We start from the raw sequence: 23,438 nt of genomic DNA on the forward strand, positions 1-23,438 counted from the left end.
ATCGACAACAGATGCCGTCCTTGCTCTTAGGCTCTTATCAGAAATACATTGCGAGTTCAATCGTCCACTCATAGTAGCCTGTGTCAATCTTAAGGCAGCGTTTGACTTTGTGGATCATCAAGCACTGTAGAGCATACTGCAGGCGGATATTCCAAATAATCCTGCTAGGTCTCATTAACGACCTTCATTCAGGTACTACTGCCAGAGTGAGGTTTAACCGCTCACTCTCCGAGGTGCTTACAACTGCCTCTGGAGTAAGGCAGGGATGTGTTCTGGCCCAAGCACACTTCTGCAGAGCCATGGATTGAATCCTGGAGTGTAGCATCCCCGAATGGTGCTAAGTTGCCAGAACTTGATTTCACTGACCTAGACTATGCAGATAAAATTGGTAAAATCTCTTGAGCATCTCTAAGGGCGAACATAAGTTCAAAAGATCTGGTATGGCTCACTTCGCATGATGAGATGGGTGCTATGAGCCACTGCTGCTCAGGTGACTTGATGGATGGTAACTAGTGGGAAGAAAACAACCAAAACGTTTCATTACACTGTTTTAGGTTCTGTCGACTTGAGTTACATTACATGTATTTAACATCCATTTTCTCAAAATTAGTTGTAGATTTTTCAAGAGGGTTTTTTTAAATATATCATTCACCTAATATATATTTTATGTTTCATTATTGAAAACATGAAGGTTATGTTACACAGAATTACCATGATGTTCCTCAGAGAGCTGTCAGTATTAACTTTAAATGAATAATAGCTTCAAGATTCCTCTAAATAGCTACTTTTGTGTTCCTTGGAAGACAATCAGAAAGGTTTGGAATGATAGGAGAGAGTAAATGACAATTTCATTTTGTAAACTTCCTTTTATAAAACCTGGAAATCCTATCTGTAAGACAAAATAAAGCCTTAAAAGCACGAGTACTTGAGTATACTGATCTTCCCTCTGTAGTCTTCCTGTTGTTTTGTTTTCCTTACACTCCCAGTGGTTATTCTTGAGGATGTTTTAAGGGTTCTAGCATATGCTGCACTGGGTTTGGAGAGGTGTAGAGGAAAGAAATGCAGGATTAGAGAGGAGAGGATGGATTGATGAAGAGGTGGAGGTTATATATAGACTTGGCCTGGTGATCATGGTCACAGTGCTCTGCTATTTGAGCACATAGCGGACAAAAACATGAAGCACTCAACAAGGTGACCGCAATCAATTGTGCTGAAATATAATGCATGTACACTTCTCTTTAAGCAGACCAGGAGACAACCATAAAGCATCATATGTCAAACTATTTGCCTTGTAGTGTGTGTGAGTTCCTCAGTAGGTCATTTCAGGGTAGCATCTACACTAGAGCAACTGATGTTATGTTTGTGATGTCTTTATGGTAAAGATGGAGATTGCAATCTCTACATTGCAATACATTGCAATGTATATCATTGTGTGTGTGTGTGTGTGTATGTATATGTGTATATATATATATATATATATATATATATATATATATATATATATATATAAATTAAATATTATATATGTAATATTTATTACACACACACACCTATCTGTCTGTCTGATAAAATGATTTCTGGAGGATCATGTGACACTGAAGACTGAAGTAATTGCTGCTGTTAATTCAGCTTTGCCATACCAGGGATAAAATATATTTTGAAATAGACTGAAAATTATATAAAGTGAAACTTTGTTCCAGTCCAATGATAAAGCACAGCAAAAAGGGTACATGGTAGTATATCATGATAGTGGTCTGATTTTAACCATAAACAAAACAATAACACTGGGACTGTAATCAGACTCCTAGATGACACAAACTAAAGCCTGACCTTTGTCAGCCACACACACACATCGTAACACACATGCCTGATGGACTGTTCTTATTTACATAACAATCGGTGAACTACAGTAATAATGATGTATGCCGATGGCATCAGAGAGTGACCGGTGACCTTTGCCGATGAGGAATTGCAGGCGACCTTTTCTTTGTGCAGCCAGATACACTCTTACCCACAAACACACACTCCCTCAGTCTGCTTACACAGCCACTCTGCCATATCTCAACTCTGGCTCCATAGCCCCGACACGCACCACTGGCCCCATGAATGTTAATGCCGACGTTGCAGGATGGGGTGCTCTCGCTCTCTCTCTCTCTCTCTCTCTTGCACAAGGGCAAGCAAGCAGACATGCAGAATACCAATTCTGCTAGGGCTTGAGGAAAAATCACAATGCATTTGCCCCAGATGGTGTGATGGTAGGATTCTGGGTAAACCAGAGATGGTTCTCAACTTTCCTCTTTGATCCTGAGCATCTCTCCTTACCCCTTATCTTCTGTTTGGATCAGAATCTATGCGTTGTGTGCTGTAATCCTGAATGCTGGCTGTGCATTTCTAACAGGGATTTTGGATTAAGGATGGTCCTGTTAGCCTGGCCCCAGCCCTGCCCCTCAGGGACATTAGCACCTCTGTCTCAGGACCGTGCATGGGTGCTTTTGTCCTCTGTGCATTAAATAGGGCCACAGTTTATCTATTGGGATTTATGGCCTTTAGTCACGAATGGTTTAAAGGGAGATTGTTGAGTTCCTCATGTCACTTTTATATAGATTCTATTCTCTTGTTTTATACCAGGTTATTTTCTAATTTCACCGTTTTGATGCCATGGAATGCCTGATGAGAACAAGTTTACGGCTAAAAAAATAAAATAAAAAATGTATAACCGTAGAATTAATGCAACACATATAAGCTTAACATTTCATTTCTTAATTAGCTTTATTTACGTATAATTATTGTATTTTAAAAAAAATACATCGGTTTTTTTTTTAATACAGTAAAATAATTTCGTAATGTGAAATATTTTTTACAATGTTCTATTTTAAAGTTTTTTAAAATATTAATTATTCTAACTTTAGCAAAGCTGAATTTCCAGTAACCATTACTCCCGTCGTCAGTGTCACATGATCTTTCTGATAAGCTGATTTAGTTTAGTGATTTAGATATTTATTCTTACAATCAATGTAGAAAGCAGTTGGCTGCTCAATATTTTTGTGGAAACCGTGATGCTTTTTTTCAGGATTCCTTGATTTAATAGAAAGTTCAAAATGAATAATAGTATACTGTGAATACTAGGTGTATGGTGTTTACATATGAACATGTCTAAGATGTAATTATAATACCCCATCCAAAAATTTAACTTTTTTAAATGACATTATTTGGCCATTGATGATTTCTTTTGCTTTCAGCAGAACAGTAAAACTAATGTATGTGTTTTTAAACTTTTGTGTTTTGCTTATTTTCAGGTCTGAACTGTTTCGTTCCCTGTTTGCGAATGATCCAGTGATGGCACGCTGACTGAAACATCGGCCTAACATGCTTAAACTTCAGTGTATGTGATGCATTGTTCTCACACACTTCTGCAGTTGAAATCCTTCAGGGAACCCAGACTTAAACCTAGGTTTTTGATATTACCGATAAATGAAACTGAACTTTTGATTTGTAAAAATGACACATTTAAGTGCCCGTTTCTATTAAAATACCATTTTGTCAACAAAGAAAATGTTTTCATTGATGCTTTAATTTTACACTTAGTACATGATCACACATATTAAAACTAATATGCACCTTTATTTTACCCTTTCTGGAAACATTCTGCAATGTAATCTGATTAAAGGTATCAGAAACCTTCTCCTTCAATTATACACTAGTACTACAAGCTTTTACTATTGTGGCTTCCATAATTTTAATTGGGTATTGAATTGTCGTGATTAAATTTGTCGTTGTTTGTAGGTAATGTAAGAATCGACTGTGAAACCCACACTGAGGGGACTGAATGAGAGAATGATTGATGAATTGATAAATCAATGGAAGTGTGCTCCTGGATCCTTCTGTCATCCATTTGATGTCTCTCAGGACTGAAGAATAGCATGAAGACAAGCACCGATTATTTGTTGGTAGAAACTCAGTCACCAATACTTAGGATTTCATCTCAGGCAGCTCTCTTTTGCACACTTTTAATGTGTATTATTCCCATCCTCTCTGATCCTTAGAATTTAAGGGGCTGTTGTTTTTTATGTATGTATGTATAGATTTCATAAATATTTCAGAGAGGAGCAAAGTCTCACATAAACTTACCACTGGGGTACCTCAGGGTTCGGTGCTTGGCCCTTTTGTACAGCGTATTATAAAAAGTCCTGTATTCTATGATATGACCTGGTACATGTATTTAAGAAAGAGTCACAAAAAGTAAACATAATTTAACATAAGAATTTGAGTTTATTCAGTTATTTTTTTTTAGAGGCAAACACAGTAAACAGGAAATCCTCAATTTTGACAATGGAGACAGCTTTTGATCTCTTCAGTAACATGTTTCGCAACACTTCTAGACACATGAGACATTCCACCAACTGTTAGGGTGACAGCATGTCACAATGTTCACCTTTCATCGAATCAAATAGTAGTGCTAGCATTAGAGTGGCAGTCTTTTTTTCTTCAGTAGTGGAGACAACCATCATGAGACACTGGCATACGTAATGTTTTTTTAGATCCTCAGTGTAGATTGTGCATAATACTACATTCACTTTGCTTAAGTATCCTCTGCCACCTCATATGTTTTCATATAATATATTTCTGCACTGCACTCTTGTAATTCCAGAATATATGTTGTAATAATCATGTTCTAGTTACACACTTACTTTACAGTGTACCATGTTGAATTACAGTGTGCAGCACTTAGATCAATTAGACAAGTTTAAGTTATCAATGTCTTCTCAGCATTTAATTATCTATGCTAAAAAAAAAAAATAGATGTCATAAGTCAATACCAGTGGATAGACAAACAACAACAACAAAAAAACAACTAAAAATAACCTTTTTTTGGTTAAGCCACAAGGGAATGAATCAAGCGCAGTCATAATCTGGTCTGGTCATACGGCTCAATCAACCATCCTGCATCTGAATAATACCACGTCTACAGAGCGATAGCGTGATGCAACAAAATACAGGTACATCACTACCGAATGCAGGATGTGACCGCTTAACTCTCAGTGTGGACTTGTGTTATCACCTGACAGTTGTAGGTGAGTGTTTAAAGTTGATTTTTAAGTTGCAAAGTTCTCTCTTAAATATTAATCTTCTGCCTTTAAAAAAAAAAAAAAAAAAAAAATGAGTAAGATCATCTAACAGCAGCTTTGGGAAGCTTGTTTCTACAATTGGGCTTTGTTCCATCTAAGTCTCAAAGTGCACTTGACTAGATTGCAAAACCATAAAAACAACACTAGAACATTTTTAGTGTTTCTAAAGGTCCGCATTTATGTGCATTCATAGGTACTGACACTGAGTATCTCTGTTATAGCATTCTTTTAGAATCATAGCCAACAATGTTGTCACATAACATCACAGCACCGCCATGTTGGCTCCTCAAGTTCCAGTTTCCAGTAACATCATGCCTCTGAGATGATTGTGTAAACAGGGGTCTATGATGATGCAGGGGCGTCCATGGTAGATAGGATTCGGACCACCTCAGCACGCTGCGTGGGGGAAATGTGCTGAGTCATGTGAACAATGGAGTCCATGGCCACTTCAGGGTTAGCTTGAACCAGGCTAAGAAATGAAAACAAACAAACAGTTTATTAAAAACACAAAATATACATTTATGAATAAATAGGGGTCTAAAATGCTTTTATAATTAAATAACTGCTTTGAATTTTCAATACCAGATCAGTAGAAATTACCATTTCTTATACAAAACAATTATTTTTGCATTGATTAAAAATACATCAGATTTCACAGATCCTTCATATTTTATTAACTGTTTAAATACAAAGCTGGCAGAAAAACAAAAAACAAACAAAAAAAAACTTCCTAACAAACAGCTTTGAGCCTAGATGATGTTCAGACAAGTCAGACATTTAAGGCTTAATGCACAGTTGCATCACGAATCAAGTATTTCAGGCAGCTGTGTAATAATTTGCGATAATGGAAGCTGACTGTACAGTATCACTTAGATTAGTGGAAATGATTAAAAAGAGTGGGAACTCTTACAATAACAAAGCTTATAAAACCTGAGTGTCAGACCTTTGAATACTATTGTGGTCAATGTCGGGCCTTATTGTCAAAAAGGCTGAGCACCTTCCAGTTAATAACACAAACAAACACTTTAGTGCTGTCAATAGTTAAAAAAATTTTTTTTTCTGCATTTCATTAATAAATCGCATATTAATATTAAATTTAAATTGTCATAATTGAATAACACAATCTACAAAATGTAGAAAAAAAAACTAAGGTGGTATATTTAGAATATTTATTTAGTGACATCTTTTTACTACTGTTGTCTCTATTCAATTAAAAATTTTGCAAGCAGAGCAGTGATTGATTTTTAATTTGTTCCTTGATGTACATCAATGACAGACTGTAGCAGATTTCACTTTAAAAGCAGTGCTGTCTCTTTAAAACCTAATGCACAATATGTGCCTTAGACACGCATCAAATTTTCTCTCATTTAAGATTTTGAATATGAGGTGACTCGCCAAAAATGTCATTTTGACATCATTTTGTGTTTTTGGCTTACTATGCATACATATCGGATGCTTGTTTGGTAGCATGTTTATAAAGTCTACTGTAAAGACCCGTTCAAACACCAAAGATGAAAACGATAAAGATATAGTTCTAAAAATCGTTCTCAATATTAAAGAATAGTGTCCACACCACAACTAAAACGATAAAGGCACAGAGAGACAATATCGTTGGAACCACATTCAGAACAATTTTCTTCCAGCTGATGAACGAAAAAAAAAAACATTGGCAGCCAATCTGCTATAAGAGCTCGAGAATTTAAAGTGGTAGACACACGTGCGCTAAGAATAAACAGATAATATTGTTCGCTGGTGTGGACGCTAATATCGTTATGTTTACTAGTTATCATTCTTGGTGGGAACAGAGCTTAACGCTAGCCAAAGAAAAAGGATGCTGCGTTAATTGTGTTAATAATCCCACAATTAAAATTTTAATTTTGACAGCCATAATATAAAACTACAATTGCAAGTGCATATATGTTTCCAAGGCTGGTGTCTGGATGTTACCTGCGGATCTGTTTGAGGATGTGATCCCTACGGATATATTTGATATTCTCATCGATGAGAGATCTGGCACCCTCTTCTTCTGCCAGCTGCCTCTCCAACCAATCCACAACATCCTCATTGCTGTCCCACAGATAAGCCTGGGAGAGACAAACAAAAAGAATAATACATAAAGTGTTTAATGCATGGAGCTTGTTTGAAACAATTCTGACAATGTTTCTATTTGAAAACCAAATCACAACCCTAATCAACGGCTCTTCATTTAGGCTTAGACCGATAACATCAGGCTGATCTGAAACAAAGCTGGACTTGTGCTTGTGAAGATTTGTCCAGGCATTAATGGGCTTCCGTGCTTCTAAAAAACGCAAGCACTTGTAGTCGGCAAGAACATTTAATGCCCCATATTAATCATTTTTAATCCGTTTGCTTTTAATTAAGAAACAGCGTGTTGCTCTGCTATCTGCACATGGCAGGGTGGAGATTAATTGTAGCTTAAGATAGCTCGCTCTGATTAGAGTAATGTATTAGTGGTCCAGACACCGTCTTCTACAGATACTTTAACCTGCCCTGGGGGCTTGGCTCTGCTCCAGGACCTGGTGTGGCTAGCTCGGGAACGTTCATCCACTGTGATCACTTCTAAATATCATATATTTTCTGGTACACACACCACTTCAGGAAAAGGAAGGCTTGCTACGGCTTTTACAGGTTCTCCATACTCAGTTCAGTTTTTCAAAATTCTTCATACAGTTCTCCTCACCAACTTTCAGCTTGGCACAGAACTATCCCTTTATGTTTTTACGTGTCAAATCAAGTCATTATTCCATAAAAAATTACTGCCAACCACTAATTACACTTGATCACTCTTAAAACACCGACTTAAAACACTAAGAGCATGTATACATTTTATACATATGCAGACATATCTATATTTGTTATGTTACATGATCCACTTTTAAAATAACAGTACAAGATTATTCCTAACTTGTCTTCTTTTTGATATATGGCAATGAAATTGAATGACTAACATTGGTATATTGGCATTTGATAATATTTCATGTTTTTGATTTAGTGTTTAATTCAATCTGGTATTACTATAGAAATGTAACAAAATAGTGTCTCATTTTGTTTTTGTTTTTTGTTTTGTGTATGAGTGAGAAAATAATATCAGTAATTTACAAGTCAATGAATGTATTTCGTGCCAAAGCAGTGGAAAATGATCCACAGTTTGGACCACATAGACTGCTGTTGTGCTCACTGTGTGAAGAAATTTGAAAAATTTTAGTGTAGAAAAAAAGTGACTTAAAGGGATAGTTCACCCAAAAATTAAAATTCTGACATTAATTACTCACCGTCATGTCTTTCTAAACCCGTAAGTCCTTCATTCATCCTCAGAACACAAATTAAGATATTTTAATTTAATCATCTGCGTCACGTGGAAACACGTGGTATTTATGCTTTGATTTGAATGAAAACAACGTATCCGTGTGGTGCAGATGAAACAGAACAGCATACGCTGCTCGAGTTCAGTGAATACTCTCCAAAATGGTGCTAGGGTGATGCTGAGGAGACAAATTGTTGAATAAAGTCATTATTTTTGTTAACTTTGCATGCAAAATGTATTCTAATAGCTTCGTAAAATTACGGTTGAATCCCTGATGTCACATGGTTTCTATGTCACATTATTTTACCGGTTTCCTTGCTATGTTCCTGGACGTTGATCATGTTAATTACATTACTGTCTATAGGAGGGTCAGAGAGCTCTCAGAATGCATCAAAAATGTGTTAAATTGTGTTCCGAAGATGAACAGAGGACTTGCGGGTTTAGAACGACATGAGGGTGAGTTATTAATGACAGAATTTAAATTTTTGGGTGAACTATCCCTTTATGTTTTGAGAAATCTGTATTGTCAATTCACTGCCAACGGTTAAAGTTTAAGACAACATCCAATTCAAACCCAAAATGATTTATTAAATATGGACACATGGTTAAGCTATATATATATATATATATATATATATATATATATATATATATATATATATATATATATATATATATATATATATATATATATATATATATATATATATATATATATATATATATATAACACACACACACACAAATGTATACTACTCACTTGTACTGTCATATTTGTAAAAGACTTTTATTGGTGATCTGAAGAAAATAGATTTTTTTATTCAATAGTTTTTGGTAACCTACTTTCACCGTTCCCTCTGCTTCCACGAACCAGCGGCGGAGCATGGCCTGAACCTGCCCGTCTGTCAGCTCACTGTTAGCACACTGGATCTTCCTCTTAACCGTGTCCTCCAGCAATAACCGCCGCAAGCGCCAATAGAAGAACAGTCGAGATGTCTGCCACTCCAGGACATCCTGAGCACACATAAGTCCAGATTCATTTATGAAATGGTACTTTTGTATTCATATTTTTCCATAGTTAAAGAATCAGAAAGCTCAAATGAAAAGATGTGAATCAATGAGCTATCAAAAAACAACCACTGCGTGTAACAGCAGAGCATAATAATAAGAGTTGAGTACTGACAGTGATGACTCCTTTCTCCTGCATGCGGCCCGGTGTGTCATGAAGGTCGGCAAACTGCACGGCTACTTGATGATATATTGGCAGCAGGAACTCTTCTCTCTCTTTCAGTTTATTCTCCAGCTCTTTACGCTCAGACACACTCAACTCTGGGGTGCCTGAAAACACACACACAAACACAGAGAATGGACAAATGCAAAAATAAAAAAATTATGAGGACAGTACCAAAAAAGTAACAGATACATCAGCTTACATTTATCCATTTCACAGTGCTTGTAAGTTAATTGGTAATTTCATGTCTGTTCATTTAATTAACATTTCTTTAACTTAAAATCAACTTTTTGCTGTTGTTGTTTTTATTATATGGCATGGAATCGGTCATCACCTCAAAGTGATGATGTTACAGACAATTTCCTTGTATCTTGCATGCTGCGTATCACTGATATTAACTATATGGCTCAGCGTTACCGTCTGGGCAGAACTATTGTTCCAGCCACCAAAGACAGATTCGCAAATAACCTGCCTGATTCACCTAAACTGCTATGTGTACCCCAAAATACACATGAACTAGAAAAAGTGACTGGCCCTATTTTCTCGAATACATTAGAAGCGGTTGCCCCCATCAAATTAAAAAAAGTTTAGAGAAAAATGTACGTTGCCTTTTTATAACAGTAATACTCACTCTCTCAAGAAAGAAATTTGTAGTCTTGAGCACAAATGGAGAAAAACTAACTTTAGTTTTTAGAATTGCGTGGAAAAACAGTATGTTCAGCACAGTGGCTGGACTAACAAATAACATGACGCCACCCAATTCAAATATTCCATCAACCTTTAATAGTAATGACTTTATGAATTTCTTCACTGACAGAATGGATAACATTAGAAATACAATAATAAATGTAGATTCTACAGCGTCTAATACTTCAGTTTCATCCATCGCACCCAAAGATAAACTGCAGTGCTTCACAACTATAGGACAGGAAGAGCTAAATAAACGTATCACTGTATCTAAACCAACAACTTGTTTATTAGATCCTGTACCCACTAAATTACTGAAAGAGTTGTTACCTGTAGCCGAAGAACCGCTTCTCAATATTATTAACTCGTCGTTATCTTTAGGTCATGTCCCAAAACCATTCAAGCTGGTGGTTATCAAGCCTCTTATTAAGAAACCACAACTAGATCCTAGTGTACTGGCAAATTATAGGCCTATTTCAAATCTTCCATTTATGTCTAAAATTTTAGAAAAAGTTGTGTCTGCTCAATTGTGCTCCTTCCTACAAAAAAAAAAATTATCTGTATGAAGAATTTCAGTCAGGTTTCAGGCCCCACCATTGCACAGAAACTGCACTTGTTAATTTACAAATGGCTTGCTTCTTGCATTAGATCAAAGTTCATCTCATTGCAAGTTTTACTTGATCTTAGTGCTGCGTTCGACACCATAGATCATGACATACTCATAGATCGATTACAAAACTACAGGTATTTAAGGGCAGGCTCTAAGATGGTTTAGATCCATTAGCTACCATTTTTTTTATTTACATGGGGAGTCATCTCATTTATCACCAGTTAAATATGGAGTGCCACAAAGAACTGTCCTAGGTCCTCAGCTATTTTCAATATACATGTTGCCCCTCGGTAATATTATTAGAAAATACAGGATTAGTTTCCATTGTTATGCTGATGATACTCAACTATATATTTCAACGAGACCAGATGAAACTTCTTAATTATCTAAGCCAACAGGGTGCGTAAAAATGTAAAAGATTGGATGACCAATAAATTTCTTCCTTTAATTTCCTTTTAAATTCAGATAAAACTGTACACAGAATCTCATAGTACATCTGTCTAGTTGCAAACTGTAGTCTGTTACTTCCTCTACAGTCAAAAATCTGGGTGTTATATTAGACAGCAACTTGTCTTTTGAAAACCATATTTCCCATGTAACAAAAACAGCATTCTTCCATCTTAGAAACCCTGCCAAGTTACGAAACATATTACATGTTTCTGATGCAGAAAAGCTAGTTCATGACCTCTAGACTGGACTATTGTAATGCACTTCTAGTTGGTTGTCCTGCATCTTCAATAAACTAGCTACAGGTAGTCCAAAATGCAGAGGCTAGAGTCCTTATCAGGTCAAGAAAATATGATTATATTACCCCAATTTTACAGTCTCTGCACTGGCTACCTATTAAGTTCTGTATCAGTTACAAAATATTATTACTTCCCTATAAGGCCCTAAATGGTTTAGCTCCTTAGTACCTAAATAGCCTTATAACACGTTACAATCCATCACGCTCCCTAAGGTCACAAAACGCTGGACTTTTGGTCGTACCTAGGATAGCAACATCCACTAAAGGAGGTAGAGTTTTTTCGCATTTGGCTCCAAAACTCTGGAATAGCCTTCCTGATAATGTTCGGGGTTCACACACACTCTCTCTGTTTAAATCTATATTAAAAACACATCTCTTTCACCAAGCATTTAAATAATGCATCTCATAATTTGTGACAAATGAGCATTATTATTCTTTAGCTTGGGTTAAACTATTTAATTTTAATTGTTTGGAACAGCAGCTACGACAATTATGTCTCTATTTGTTTCACTGATTTACACAAGCTCCAGTTTGGATCCAGAACACCTGAGAAGAGATGATGCTGACCCTTAGAGGACCTCAGATGATGCTAACCCTGAATCAACAAACAGAACTAACAAATATTGTTACATGTGTGATTGCATCATATAATAATTGCTGTTAATAATGTTAATCGTCTGGCTGACTATGTCTTGTATCAATATTTCTGAAAAATCCAGTGCACAAACTGACAGTCACCACTTATAAGCTACTACTAAATATTGTAGAAACTTAATTTTCTGTAAAGTTGCTTTGCAATGATTTGTATCGTAAAAAGCTCTATACAAATAAACTTTTAATGAATTTAATTGAATTATTATAAATAACTTAATAATGCATTATTATAATGGATTTATTTTTGACTAGGTTTTAGAAAAGCTGCATTACCTAAAACAATAGTTAACTGAATAGCTTTTTTATGTTAATTGTTATATTTTTGGATGAGGTGGTATTAACCAAGAGAAAAGTAAAGCAAACAGTGCAGTTTTTAACTAAAAATAAAACTATTATTAACTGAAATAAAATAAAATATAAATATTAGATCAAATATTTATAAACTTACATTTCAGTGAAAATTAAACGTTGTCCTGCATAATTTTGTAATAATAATACAAAAATACTGAAACTTAATTAAAATAAAAGCTAAATATAAACTTACTATAATAATGTATAAACAATACTATAAAAACATTGGGAAGCATGTTATTCCATTTTGATAAACAATTTAACGCCTACTGGTAAACAGTGTAAAATAAATGTGCATTAAAATTTTGTCAATTTTGATTTCAGGCTGGCTAAAGTTAATGAACACAATTCTGCAATTTTGGAATCCATGTGTAAGTCCCTCATTCTGTACATGAAAATCAGGAAGAAATCACACTGCTAGAGTGCTGCCAACCGAGGAGCTCTTTTTAATCTCACATCAGCCTGTGGCTGTTCAAAAGAGATTGATCCCATCACAGCCAATCATTCAGCGTTGTTGCCTGCAACACTACAGGCCACTATGGTGGCACAGTCCATTTTAGTGACTGCTGAGGGGGTAATCGATCGAAGAAGGTACAGAACAACAATGCCAACTGATTGATCTGAGACTACTGTGATTGACACTTCTCCTCAGGGAGGAGAGAAAGGGTCGACACCATCAGCAGAGTGCAGAGATGAAGGGGTTTAATATAACACTCATACACGCCCAGTTAAACAAGATTTCAAGGGAGAGACCGCATTGTGAGAAACATACCCAGTCTTTCTGCAAGCCCCATGTATATAGGATCCACCCGTCTCATGGTCTTCACCAGGTCTTTTTTACGGAACTTGATCTCCACGGTGCCTTCAGGCTCCAGCACACCACCACTGCAGAACGACCACACGGATCAATCAATTTATCTGGTTATTAAATAGGTTATTAAAGTAAATTTGTTTGAAACAAATTCAATAATTTTCTTCCACGACCACGACTAATTAAAGTACATTTTTTATTTATTTAATTTGTTGGTGTTTTATTTCTTAGTTTTCAGTTTTAATATAGTGTTAATACACTGTTACATAAAATAAAAGAATGCACAATGATAAAACAATAACAAAACAAATAAACAAAACTATACAAAACAGCCAAACAACAAAACCAAATAAAACCAAACCCATCAAAATCAAAAACAACAAAGCAAAACAAACATCCCAAAAATAAACACAACCAATGCAGTGTTAATAAACTGTTACATTTACATAAAATAAAATACAAAAACAAGATACAACACAAAATGACAAAAACAAAACAAAACAAAAAAACAAAAAAATGAAACTGGTTCTTACCGGCTTTCCTTATCCGCATACATCTCCATGTGGCGAGGGTTGATGGTGGGGTCTATAACGACCCACGATCCTCCCCTGAGCTCTGCTTGTGGAGGGATGTACACCAGCACTGGCTGTCTGTATTCTCTCAGCCCATCTACTATATATGCTCCAAACTTCAGCACCTGGTCATACATGTCTGCAGAGAGGAGAGCATAAGGTATTAGCAGAGATAATCATAGTTCACTAAGGTGCATCCTACTTCATTTCCTGTATTACTGACCTTTCATCCCTCCAGAGAAGCCCCTCCAGTTGGCAAACACCATGAGTGGAAGCCCCTCCCTGTTGAAGTCTTTAATGGCCTGTGCTGTCTTAAAAGCAGAGTCAGGGAACCACACTTGCCCTGCTTGTTGGATGATCTACCAGAAAAAGTACAGAACACTGCCACTTAAATGTCTTTCGGAAAGATGACCAGAGTGTGTAAAGTGTTTCCAAGTGATCACCTTGGCTTCTGAGTCCAAATTGGCTGGGTCTGCTGGGATACACAGCTCCACTGATCGGGTTTCCACTGCAACTACTCCAGTCGGGATCCCGCCCAACCTACAAATGACAAGTCAGAATGTTTGTTACACAGGGACATATTTAATATAATATAGATATATATTTGATACAATATGAATTTTCACATACACACACACACACACAGTATAATTTCCTTCCGGTCACACATTTAAGGTCTTTTTTATTATTATTTTAATGTTTGAATGTGTAAATTAAAATGTGAAAAAAAATCAAAATCAAGCTTTCTCATGAAGACAAATACTCTAAAAGGTAAATAAAACTGACACATTCATTGTCAATCTGTACTTTGGCAGACAACTAAAAAGGCATTGAGTAGAAGACTGATGTGAAACTAATGTTCCCCACAGGAGCATTCAAAGTGCATTTATCAGAGCAGGACCTTTCCAATTGACAAACGTTGCCCTTTAGAAATTGAGGTCAGAGGTCAACAAAAGTTCACTGAGGAGAGTAAGGGCTCAGATTGTGTAGTTAATCATTAGAAAAACAAGTATTTGCGAATATACGCCATTGCATGTGCAAATAAAAATAAATGATGCATATTTCTCTAGAAAATGTTTAGTTCTGAGAGCTCTACAGCAGCATAATTAGTTTAATAAGACATCAGACCAAGGGGCATCTACAATGACATTCATGAAGTTTTAGAACTTGCCTAAGAGTCCAAATACTTTTTGGGGCCAAAGTATTCATTGGTGCTTACCTGGCCCGTCCTACGATTACACTCTGTGCCCACGGCTGCATGATCTCCAGAAAAGAGCCGTGGTCAAAGAACCCGCTCACCCATGCACCCTTAGTGCCTGTATGGAAGGAGAGAGACCGTCAGAGCTGCATTAGTACCCTATCTTCATCAGAGATATGCTGAGCTGAACCGAGGAGAAGCACATGCTTGCTGCAGGAAGAGGTTACCATTCAATTACACTGAGACCTGTCTCTGCACTGAGACAAAGATTTTTCTCCCTGCCACCAGCTCTCCATATCTCCCCACCTCACTGTGGCAATTACACTGATGTGTAATCGGTCTCGCCAATAAAAAAACACTCCATATATCCCAGAGTGTCTTATCTCTGAGTGGAGAGACCCAGTGCTGTGCCTCAAACATAAACCCTCAGACCACACTCATTCATTACTGGGCAATTCCATTTAACAACACATTCCTCAGCAAAAAACAAACAAACAAACAAAAAAACACAAAATATCACTGCAGGAGGCCTCAACAAATTAACAAGTTGAGCTCTTTTGACAGCATAATGTCATTGATATTGGAAAAGGTTAAAAAGTAATTACATATAAGAGGGTAAATGATAAAAATCAAGCGACAGATGCTATTAATAGAGTTAAACATGTAACGAGGTCTGCTCACTCTGACTGGGACGTCCTGCTAACATCCAGCGTGGGTCATAAGGTGCCTTGGTAGGAACAAACTCCACTGGCCGATCGATGGGATCTTTAGCACTGAGCATTGGCACAGGACTCAACTTATTCTGAAGGAGAACGGCACTGTTAGACTCTAAATCACATCCTCCGGGTTACATTTCCCAGTGTTCTGCATACCTTCGGCATGTAAGATACCCAGAGCAGTAGTGTAAACACTCCCTCAAAATCATCGCACACAGTGGTGTGTGTGACTCCATTATTGTGCATGATCTGTACTCCACCCAGCTGGTTATTGGAGGTGTACACTTCGCGACCCAGAACCTGTGTAGAAAGAGGAAAACGTTTTTCACAAGTCACAAAGGTGCACCACTGAATACATCTGTACAAAAACTTTTTTTTTTTGGTTTTAAGGCATTTAGTGTGAAGATATCCTTAAAAACATATTAAGCTTTGGTTGCAGAGTTTTGTCTGTGAAATGTTCTGCACATTAGTTGAAGTGGCCATGAACGGAGAAATCAAATTTCCATGAATCTTTTCACATTTAGGAGGTCATTGACAAGAAAGTTTTGAGTTCTGAAACTTATAGGAATCTTTTATATTACAGTCTTAAACCATCTTATATTGAAGCAAATCTGCCAAAGCGACAGGTTCTGGAATGTGCCACTTTATGACATAATGTGGATAACCCACAGAAGATCAACGCCTGCTTCTACATCACTGCCTGTTTAGCCCCGCCCACCAATTTTGTACATATAGTGTAAATAGTGAGAGAAGCAAACTTTTTATTATGTGGTTACTATTGCTTTGTCTGATATGTATATGCCAGAGTGAACGAGTTGAGAGTGAGGGCATGGGCACAGCCTCTGTGTTGCCAGATCCAGCTATTGTAAGTGTTTGTGGCCTTTTTCACTTAATTTAACATTTTAGAAAAATTATCGAGTAGGAAATTTCTGCTTAGGGACAGCGATGTCTTTGTTTTTTGTTTGTTTTAATAGCATTATCTGGCAACACTACATCGCTGGCACTTAAACTGACCATAATGATAAAAGCTAATAAACAGGTTATTGCTGACAGGATCCGACATTCAGGAAACCAAAAAAATATCATGGTATTATCTGTCAGAAATGTTATAAAAATGGTCAAAAACAGTATCATTTAACTCTAGTACACAGATCTGCTGAACAAGTGGGTTACAGAATGAGATGAAATACGGAAGCACTAGTCATGAAGTCTATGCTATTCAGTATAGTAGTTATATTTTCACTAGACAATGTTATCAGCTATATAGCAATGGTTATTAATAAAAACTACAACAGTAATATGCATTGTTACATGATTAATAAACAACCGATAGCCTAAAATTCGCAATTTTGAGTTCCAAATGGGAAACATGGCCAATCTGTGGAAGCCAGAAATCTTGCTGGTTGGTAGGGGATCAAATACTTATTTCACTCACTGAAATGCACATCAATTTCTTACCTTTATATAATGTGTTTTTATCTGGATTATTATGTGATTGCATCATATAATAATTGCTGTTAATAATTTTCATTGTCTGGCTGGCTACGTCTTATAATAATTTTTCAGAAAAATCCTGTCATATGCACACAAACTGACAGTCACCACTTATAAGCTACTACTAAATATCGTTGAAACTTAATTTTCTGTAGTTTTTTTGTAATGATTTATATCTTAAAAAGCGCCATTGGGGTTAGACAACAAGTTTCAGGACCTACTCATTGTCAAAATCATACTCTAGATTTAATACTGTCACATGGAATTGATGTTGATGGTGTTGAAATTATGCAGCCAAGCGATGAGATCTCAGATCATTATTTAGTTTTGTGCAAACTGCATATAGCTAAAACTGTCAATTGTACTTCTTTCGTCTGGTCAGAGGAGAACTGGCCCCCCGAGTGAGCCTGGTTTCTCCCAAGGTTTTTTCTACAGTCTGTCACGATGGAGTTTTGGTTCCTTGCCGTTGTCACCTCTGGATTAGTTGGGGACACTTCATCTACAGCGATATCGTTGACTTGACTGCAAATGACTGCACAGATACTCTTTAAACTGAACTGAATAATTACATCACTGAATTCAGTGATGAACTGCCTTTTAACTGTCATTTTGCATTATTGACAGACTGTTATCCTAATTAATGTTGTTCAGTTGCTTTGACACAATCTTTTTAGTTTAAAGCGCTTATAAATAAAGGTGACGATGTTACTAACGCTTCTTCTTACTTGAGGAAGTAACACAGAACAAGGAAGCATGGAGTGGGTGTTGTGTGTTATGGCAATGTCAGTGCTAGTGGAGGTCCTGAGGCTGTGGATCAATACCATCACACAGGCAGTCAGCCCAGTGCTGGAGGCTGAGGAGACTGTGCTCTCCACCCAATGCTGTCAATGACCTGGGAAGAATGATGAGGTCACCGAGTGGTCAGCGGTGGAGAGTAACGGGTTATGCCTCCAGGACTACATCGATACTCAGATTTCACCTTCCTTTCTCTATTCACACACTGCTTAAAGAATCACATATAATGATTTCAATAGAGTGATGTAATTGTTTGTGGTGTTGTAGACTATACACAATCTAAATACTGTAAAGCATTTCTGTTTGTTTGAACTCCTTGACAACTTCTGGTTCAAGCAATTCTATGAGTTTGAAATGAGACCAACTTTTGGGCTGAACAGTGCTATATGGCAGTGGTGTCAAATCATGTTCCTGAAGGGTAAAGGTCCTGCTTAGTTTAGCTACAATCTCAGATAAACAAACCTGAATCACCTAATCAAAGTCTTCAGGATTACAGCCAACTTCTAGCAAAGTTTGCCGGGGCAAGTAAGAGTTCAACTCTGCAAGATATCTTGAACAAATACAATATTTGAGATCCTTTGAATATAGGAAGAGTGACTAGGAAACAGTTTTGAAAATGGTCATAGTTTTTACTATTTTGTTTGGTGCCACTAATGGCGCAGACATTCACAACTCAGTTACTATAAATTCTGCTTGCCCTATAAGAAAACTGAATATGCTGTTTCAAAAGTAAACTTTTTACACAACTGGCTATCACTTACCTCTTCCAGAAAATCCATGCCAACATAACACTCAAGTTCACTACATTTATGGCTATATACCAGAGATTTGAATTTCGTTTCTTAAGAGCTCTTGAGACCACATACATGGTTTTGGGTAATGGTCATTACTCTTGGAGAGCTTTCACACAAGGTACATTTTCTGGATTGAGTGTGATCTGAATCAGAGCGCAATTGCTTCTGGAACCCCTCACACCTCACAGTTTAGGTTTTAGACTTGCTTGACTTTAATCGAACCCCAATGCATTAAGCATTCATCTGGCTATTCTATCTTGGGACGTAACAATCACCACAAGCTAAAATTATAGAGAACATAACGTAAGCCAATGTGTTTTTGTTTTAGACAGTTCCTTTGCAACCAAACTCAGACCACTTCCTATTGATTGTTTTGTGGTTCTGTACCACAAGGAGCTCCCCAATCCTCGACATCTTTCATATTACCAATTTTTTCAATTTAAACCATTCTGTTTCAAACTACACATATAGTTTGACAGCTCGGTTTATGGTCTCAGGTAAGACTGCAGTCTGTACCACATGTGATAATTACCTCAACCATTTCAGAGAATGTACAAGAACTGCATGACTCTGAAAGGCAACATAGACATATTAGCCATTGAGTTCACTGAAATCATTAGGCCGGTCCTTGAATCAAATAACTTTTTTGTCAGGGTTAGTCTTGGTTAGGACCTGAGATACAGGAGGTCTAGTTCTGGTAAGTAAAGTATATGGGGTGCAGGGAATATAGTTTTTTGTCTAGGCCTTGACTCTAGCTCCAGTTTTTATGTCTGGTCTGTCCCTTTTGTTCTAGTGGTTAATGAAAGACTGAACACTTTCATATCACAATCACATATCACAGGTTTGACTATCCACACATGCATGAAAAAAAAACACTCTAAACTTTAAAACTGACACCTTTGTAACCGTCATAATCATTTACAGACCTGACGTGTTCTGAGACCTGTGCGGTAACGCTTATCATGGGTATTTGTAAATGAGCCGATCACGGTTCTGCTCTAATTAACACAGTAATGGGACTGTAAAGAACATTTTCAGATGGAGATAGATGGGGCGTTCCTGCAGTTTCAGAGAGGACAAAGAGATACTGGCTATGACACATTACCATGACTGAAATAGCTCAATACCGTTTTTCTGTCCACATCAGACATTTAAGAACAATTAAAGGATATTGTTCTGAATAAGAACTGTTTCTCGGTTGCCAACCCTAATCTAGACTGCTGCAGAGAGTGATGGGAGACAGGCAGAGCAAGACAGGGATATCTGTAGCAGTAGAAATGCTCATTCTGGTCTCAGAGGAATGATATGGGTGCCCCTCCCCGGTCTCTGCCCCAGGCATCAGCCTATTTCTATGCAAATAACAACTTCACGCCTCTCTTTCTATTATTCCTGCAGGAGCTGCAGCATCATGATGGGAGACAGAGAGGGAGACATGGGGGGACGGCAGTCACTGAGGGGTGAATTATAAACCTGCAGAAACACACTTTTTTTATATTTTAGCAGATGATTTTCAATTGACTTCTATTGTCTTTTTCATACCATCAGTTTTAATACCATCCCTCAGTTTGTAGCAAGTATTTTTTTTTAAATTTAATTTCTGTTCCCAATGAAGCACATGTGGTGCCTTTGCTTACTTTTATTCTTGAACATCACAAGATCCCAACTGTTTAAATTACATAGTAATTGCCTGGAAACATTTTATTATTTTTAGGGGTAGGTTCAAGCATAATATGTAGTTATTACTCCATTATTGTAATTTCTACTTTATAAGTACATAGTATGGGCACGTGGAACAGGACATTTTTTTGATATGAAATAAAGTCATATGGGTTTGGAATGATATGAGGGGTGAATAAATGATGATAGAGTTTACATTTTTGGGTGAGCTGTTCCTTTAACACATGCTTGATTGCACAGCCAACCACATCCAACCGCTGTCACCAGTAAAATAAAAAACAGGCGGATTCATAAAAGTCATCGTCATAATTGCATGAATTAGGCATTCATTTATTTGAGTCATAGTTGAGTGCACACAAGGCTTTTGGAGTTCATGCTAGCCTGTCACAATTCCTGCCTCGGACCAATCAAATTACTTCAAGCAATTTAAAGAGAGGCCAATTAAAATGCCCTTATCAGCAGAGTGAATAGGTAATTTATGCACAAATGCCATCTTTCATAGCAGCAACTAAACAACAGAGCTTTGAAAACATACAGATCATACAAGGTGAATTATAAAACTGCTTTGAGAAGGCACAGTTGGCTTATGAATTCTAAAACTTAGAAAACATGTAAATGGGTGCAGCTGCTGACCTTATTGAGAGCTCCAGCTCCAGTCAGGATGATGTGAGAGTTCTCCACCTGTATGGTTCTTTGGCCCAGTCTCACGAGATATGCTCCAATTCCAATGGCTCTGCATGTTACCTGAGGACCAGCAAACACAGACATTCAGAAACACTATAACATCTACAGCACAATAGTTTGGGTAAGATTATATTTATTATTATTATTATTTTTTTTAAGAGGTCTATTATGCTCACCGCAGCTGCATTTATTTGGTTCAAAATACAGTAAATACAGTAATATTGTGAAATATTGTTACAATTTTAAACAATTCATATTTTTTCTTATATTTTAACATGTAATTTATTTCTGAAGCTGAATTTTCAGCAGCCATTACTGTCACATGAAGCTTTAGGAATCATTCAGATATGCCGATTTGGTGCTCAAGAAACATTTCTTAATATTACGAATGTTGAAAACACTTGATACCCTATGGTACATTTGTTTCAGGATTCTTTGATCAATTAACAGCATTTATTTAAAATAAAAATATTTAGCAACATCGTAAATGCCTGTCTTTATTTAGTCCATTTAGTGCTACTTTGCAGGAAAAACTAATAATATATACATTTCTAAAAAAAAAAAAAAAAAATCTTGCTGACCTTAATCTTATCCTAGGCAATGCATTACCAAATGTAATGCTTATGAGCTTTTGTGAATAGTGGAACTTTCCCTTTAACTTTGCTAAATCTTTTTTAAAAAGTGTGTGTATTGTGTTCTGCTAGTGTACCAGGTTCATGGTGATGATATCTTCATACGCCAGTGAAGATTCACCCGCGATCATGCCAGAACCTCTCAAGTTCTCCACACCCAACCCCTCGTCTTTACCAATGATATCAGTGATCTTATACCTGCAAAGACACACATTAGAGGAGAATTTACATTAGAACACAACAACAAAAACGACCCTAATCAGTCAGATCTTTTGAAATAAATCTTCAATGTACAATGTGGACCTTCAGAACTAAAAACCTCCTCCCGGTTCAACTTTACACTGAAATTATGCAGCAAAGACCATTCTTAGACTTTTTTTTATTGTTAATGCTTTTATGTCTGTGTATGGGATAATATGTAACTTACCTGGATTCACCCTCGTCTTCCACATGTTCACAGTGGACTGAGTTCAGAGCAGACACCTTCTTATAGTCCTGAGGTGTGAGGTACAGGTACTTAAAGCCCTACCATTTAACAGGAAAACACTGTGATTACCACACAATTCCTGAAGAGAAACACTACGTCAATGATAACTGATCCCTTCCCCGGAGCCACTTCAAACCTTGTACGGGTCTGCTGGATCCTGCCAGGCCACATGGAACATGTGTCTGATCTCCTCTGCCAGGCCAATCCGGGCTCCGCTGTTGGCAGCGATATAGATTCTTGGGATGCCGCTTTCTCGCGCCATCTCTGAAGCCTGCTGGAACAGCACATCCTCCTGCGGCCCGAAGGAGCCAATCTTATGTGTGATGTCATTGCTGATCACAATAATCTCACGGCCGGCCGGGTACTCAGGGGTTCGGAGAGTCATCCGCCATGCTACCATGCCAATCTAAGGAATCATAAGTTCATTTTCTATCCATAATAAAGGTGTGATAACTAAATAAATGCTTGTAGATATTCACAAACCAACATTTAATAAACAAAGGGTGTACAAAATGTACTGCATGTGATCATTAGTTGAAAATGAGCAAGACATGCCATGCCACACATTAAGTTTGAGTTGCAGTTTTTTTCTGTTTAAATCAAGTCTTCTTTATAACTATAGTGCTTTATACATTACAGATTGTTTCAAAGCAGCTTTACAGTGCTCAACAATAAAACAATGATTCACTGATGCAAACAGAATTTCATTCTCTATAAAGCAACTCAAGGCAATAGTCATTATTGGGTTGAAATCAGTTCATTGTTGATTCGGTTTAGTTTTAAGATAATCGATTTTTACAAAACAGTTTTAGCTAATATCATTAACATGGTGCAATCTACACCTCATTT

The 23,438-nt window shown here is 36.9% G+C and overlaps 2 protein-coding genes across 3 annotated transcripts in view; one reads left to right on the top strand and one right to left on the bottom strand.

Moving 5' to 3' along the window:
- The window catches only part of aatf (apoptosis antagonizing transcription factor), a 17,111-nt gene extending 12,849 nt beyond the window's left edge, over positions 1-4,262 (top strand). Inside the window, exons 12-13 of one of the 2 annotated variants that reach the window (XM_052556704.1) lie at positions 3,297-3,382; positions 3,784-4,262. In XM_052556704.1, coding sequence (XP_052412664.1) covers positions 3,297-3,348 — 52 coding nt within the window. In that variant the 3' untranslated portion in view covers positions 3,349-3,382; positions 3,784-4,262. Of the gene's footprint in view, positions 1-3,296; positions 3,554-3,783 lie in introns of those variants that run through there. The other variant, XM_052556703.1, reaches the window with a different exon arrangement.
- LOC127957960 (acetyl-CoA carboxylase) lies at positions 4,250-22,995 on the bottom strand (the record flags this gene model as incomplete). The annotated part of the gene is given in 15 exon segments (XM_052556702.1): positions 4,250-5,595; positions 7,074-7,210; positions 9,295-9,465; positions 9,635-9,789; positions 13,502-13,614; positions 14,074-14,251; positions 14,336-14,471; positions 14,556-14,652; positions 15,332-15,428; positions 15,992-16,112; positions 16,183-16,326; positions 21,420-21,530; positions 22,180-22,300; positions 22,530-22,627; positions 22,726-22,995. Coding segments are annotated over 15 exon segments (2,076 nt in total), but the record flags the coding sequence as incomplete, so codon positions are not given.
- Positions 22,996-23,438: the final 443 nt, after the last annotated feature.

The sequence above is a fragment of the Carassius gibelio genome, chromosome B5 (assembly GCF_023724105.1).
Source record: "Carassius gibelio isolate Cgi1373 ecotype wild population from Czech Republic chromosome B5, carGib1.2-hapl.c, whole genome shotgun sequence".
In the NCBI taxonomy this organism is placed as follows: Eukaryota; Metazoa; Chordata; class Actinopteri; order Cypriniformes; family Cyprinidae; genus Carassius; species Carassius gibelio.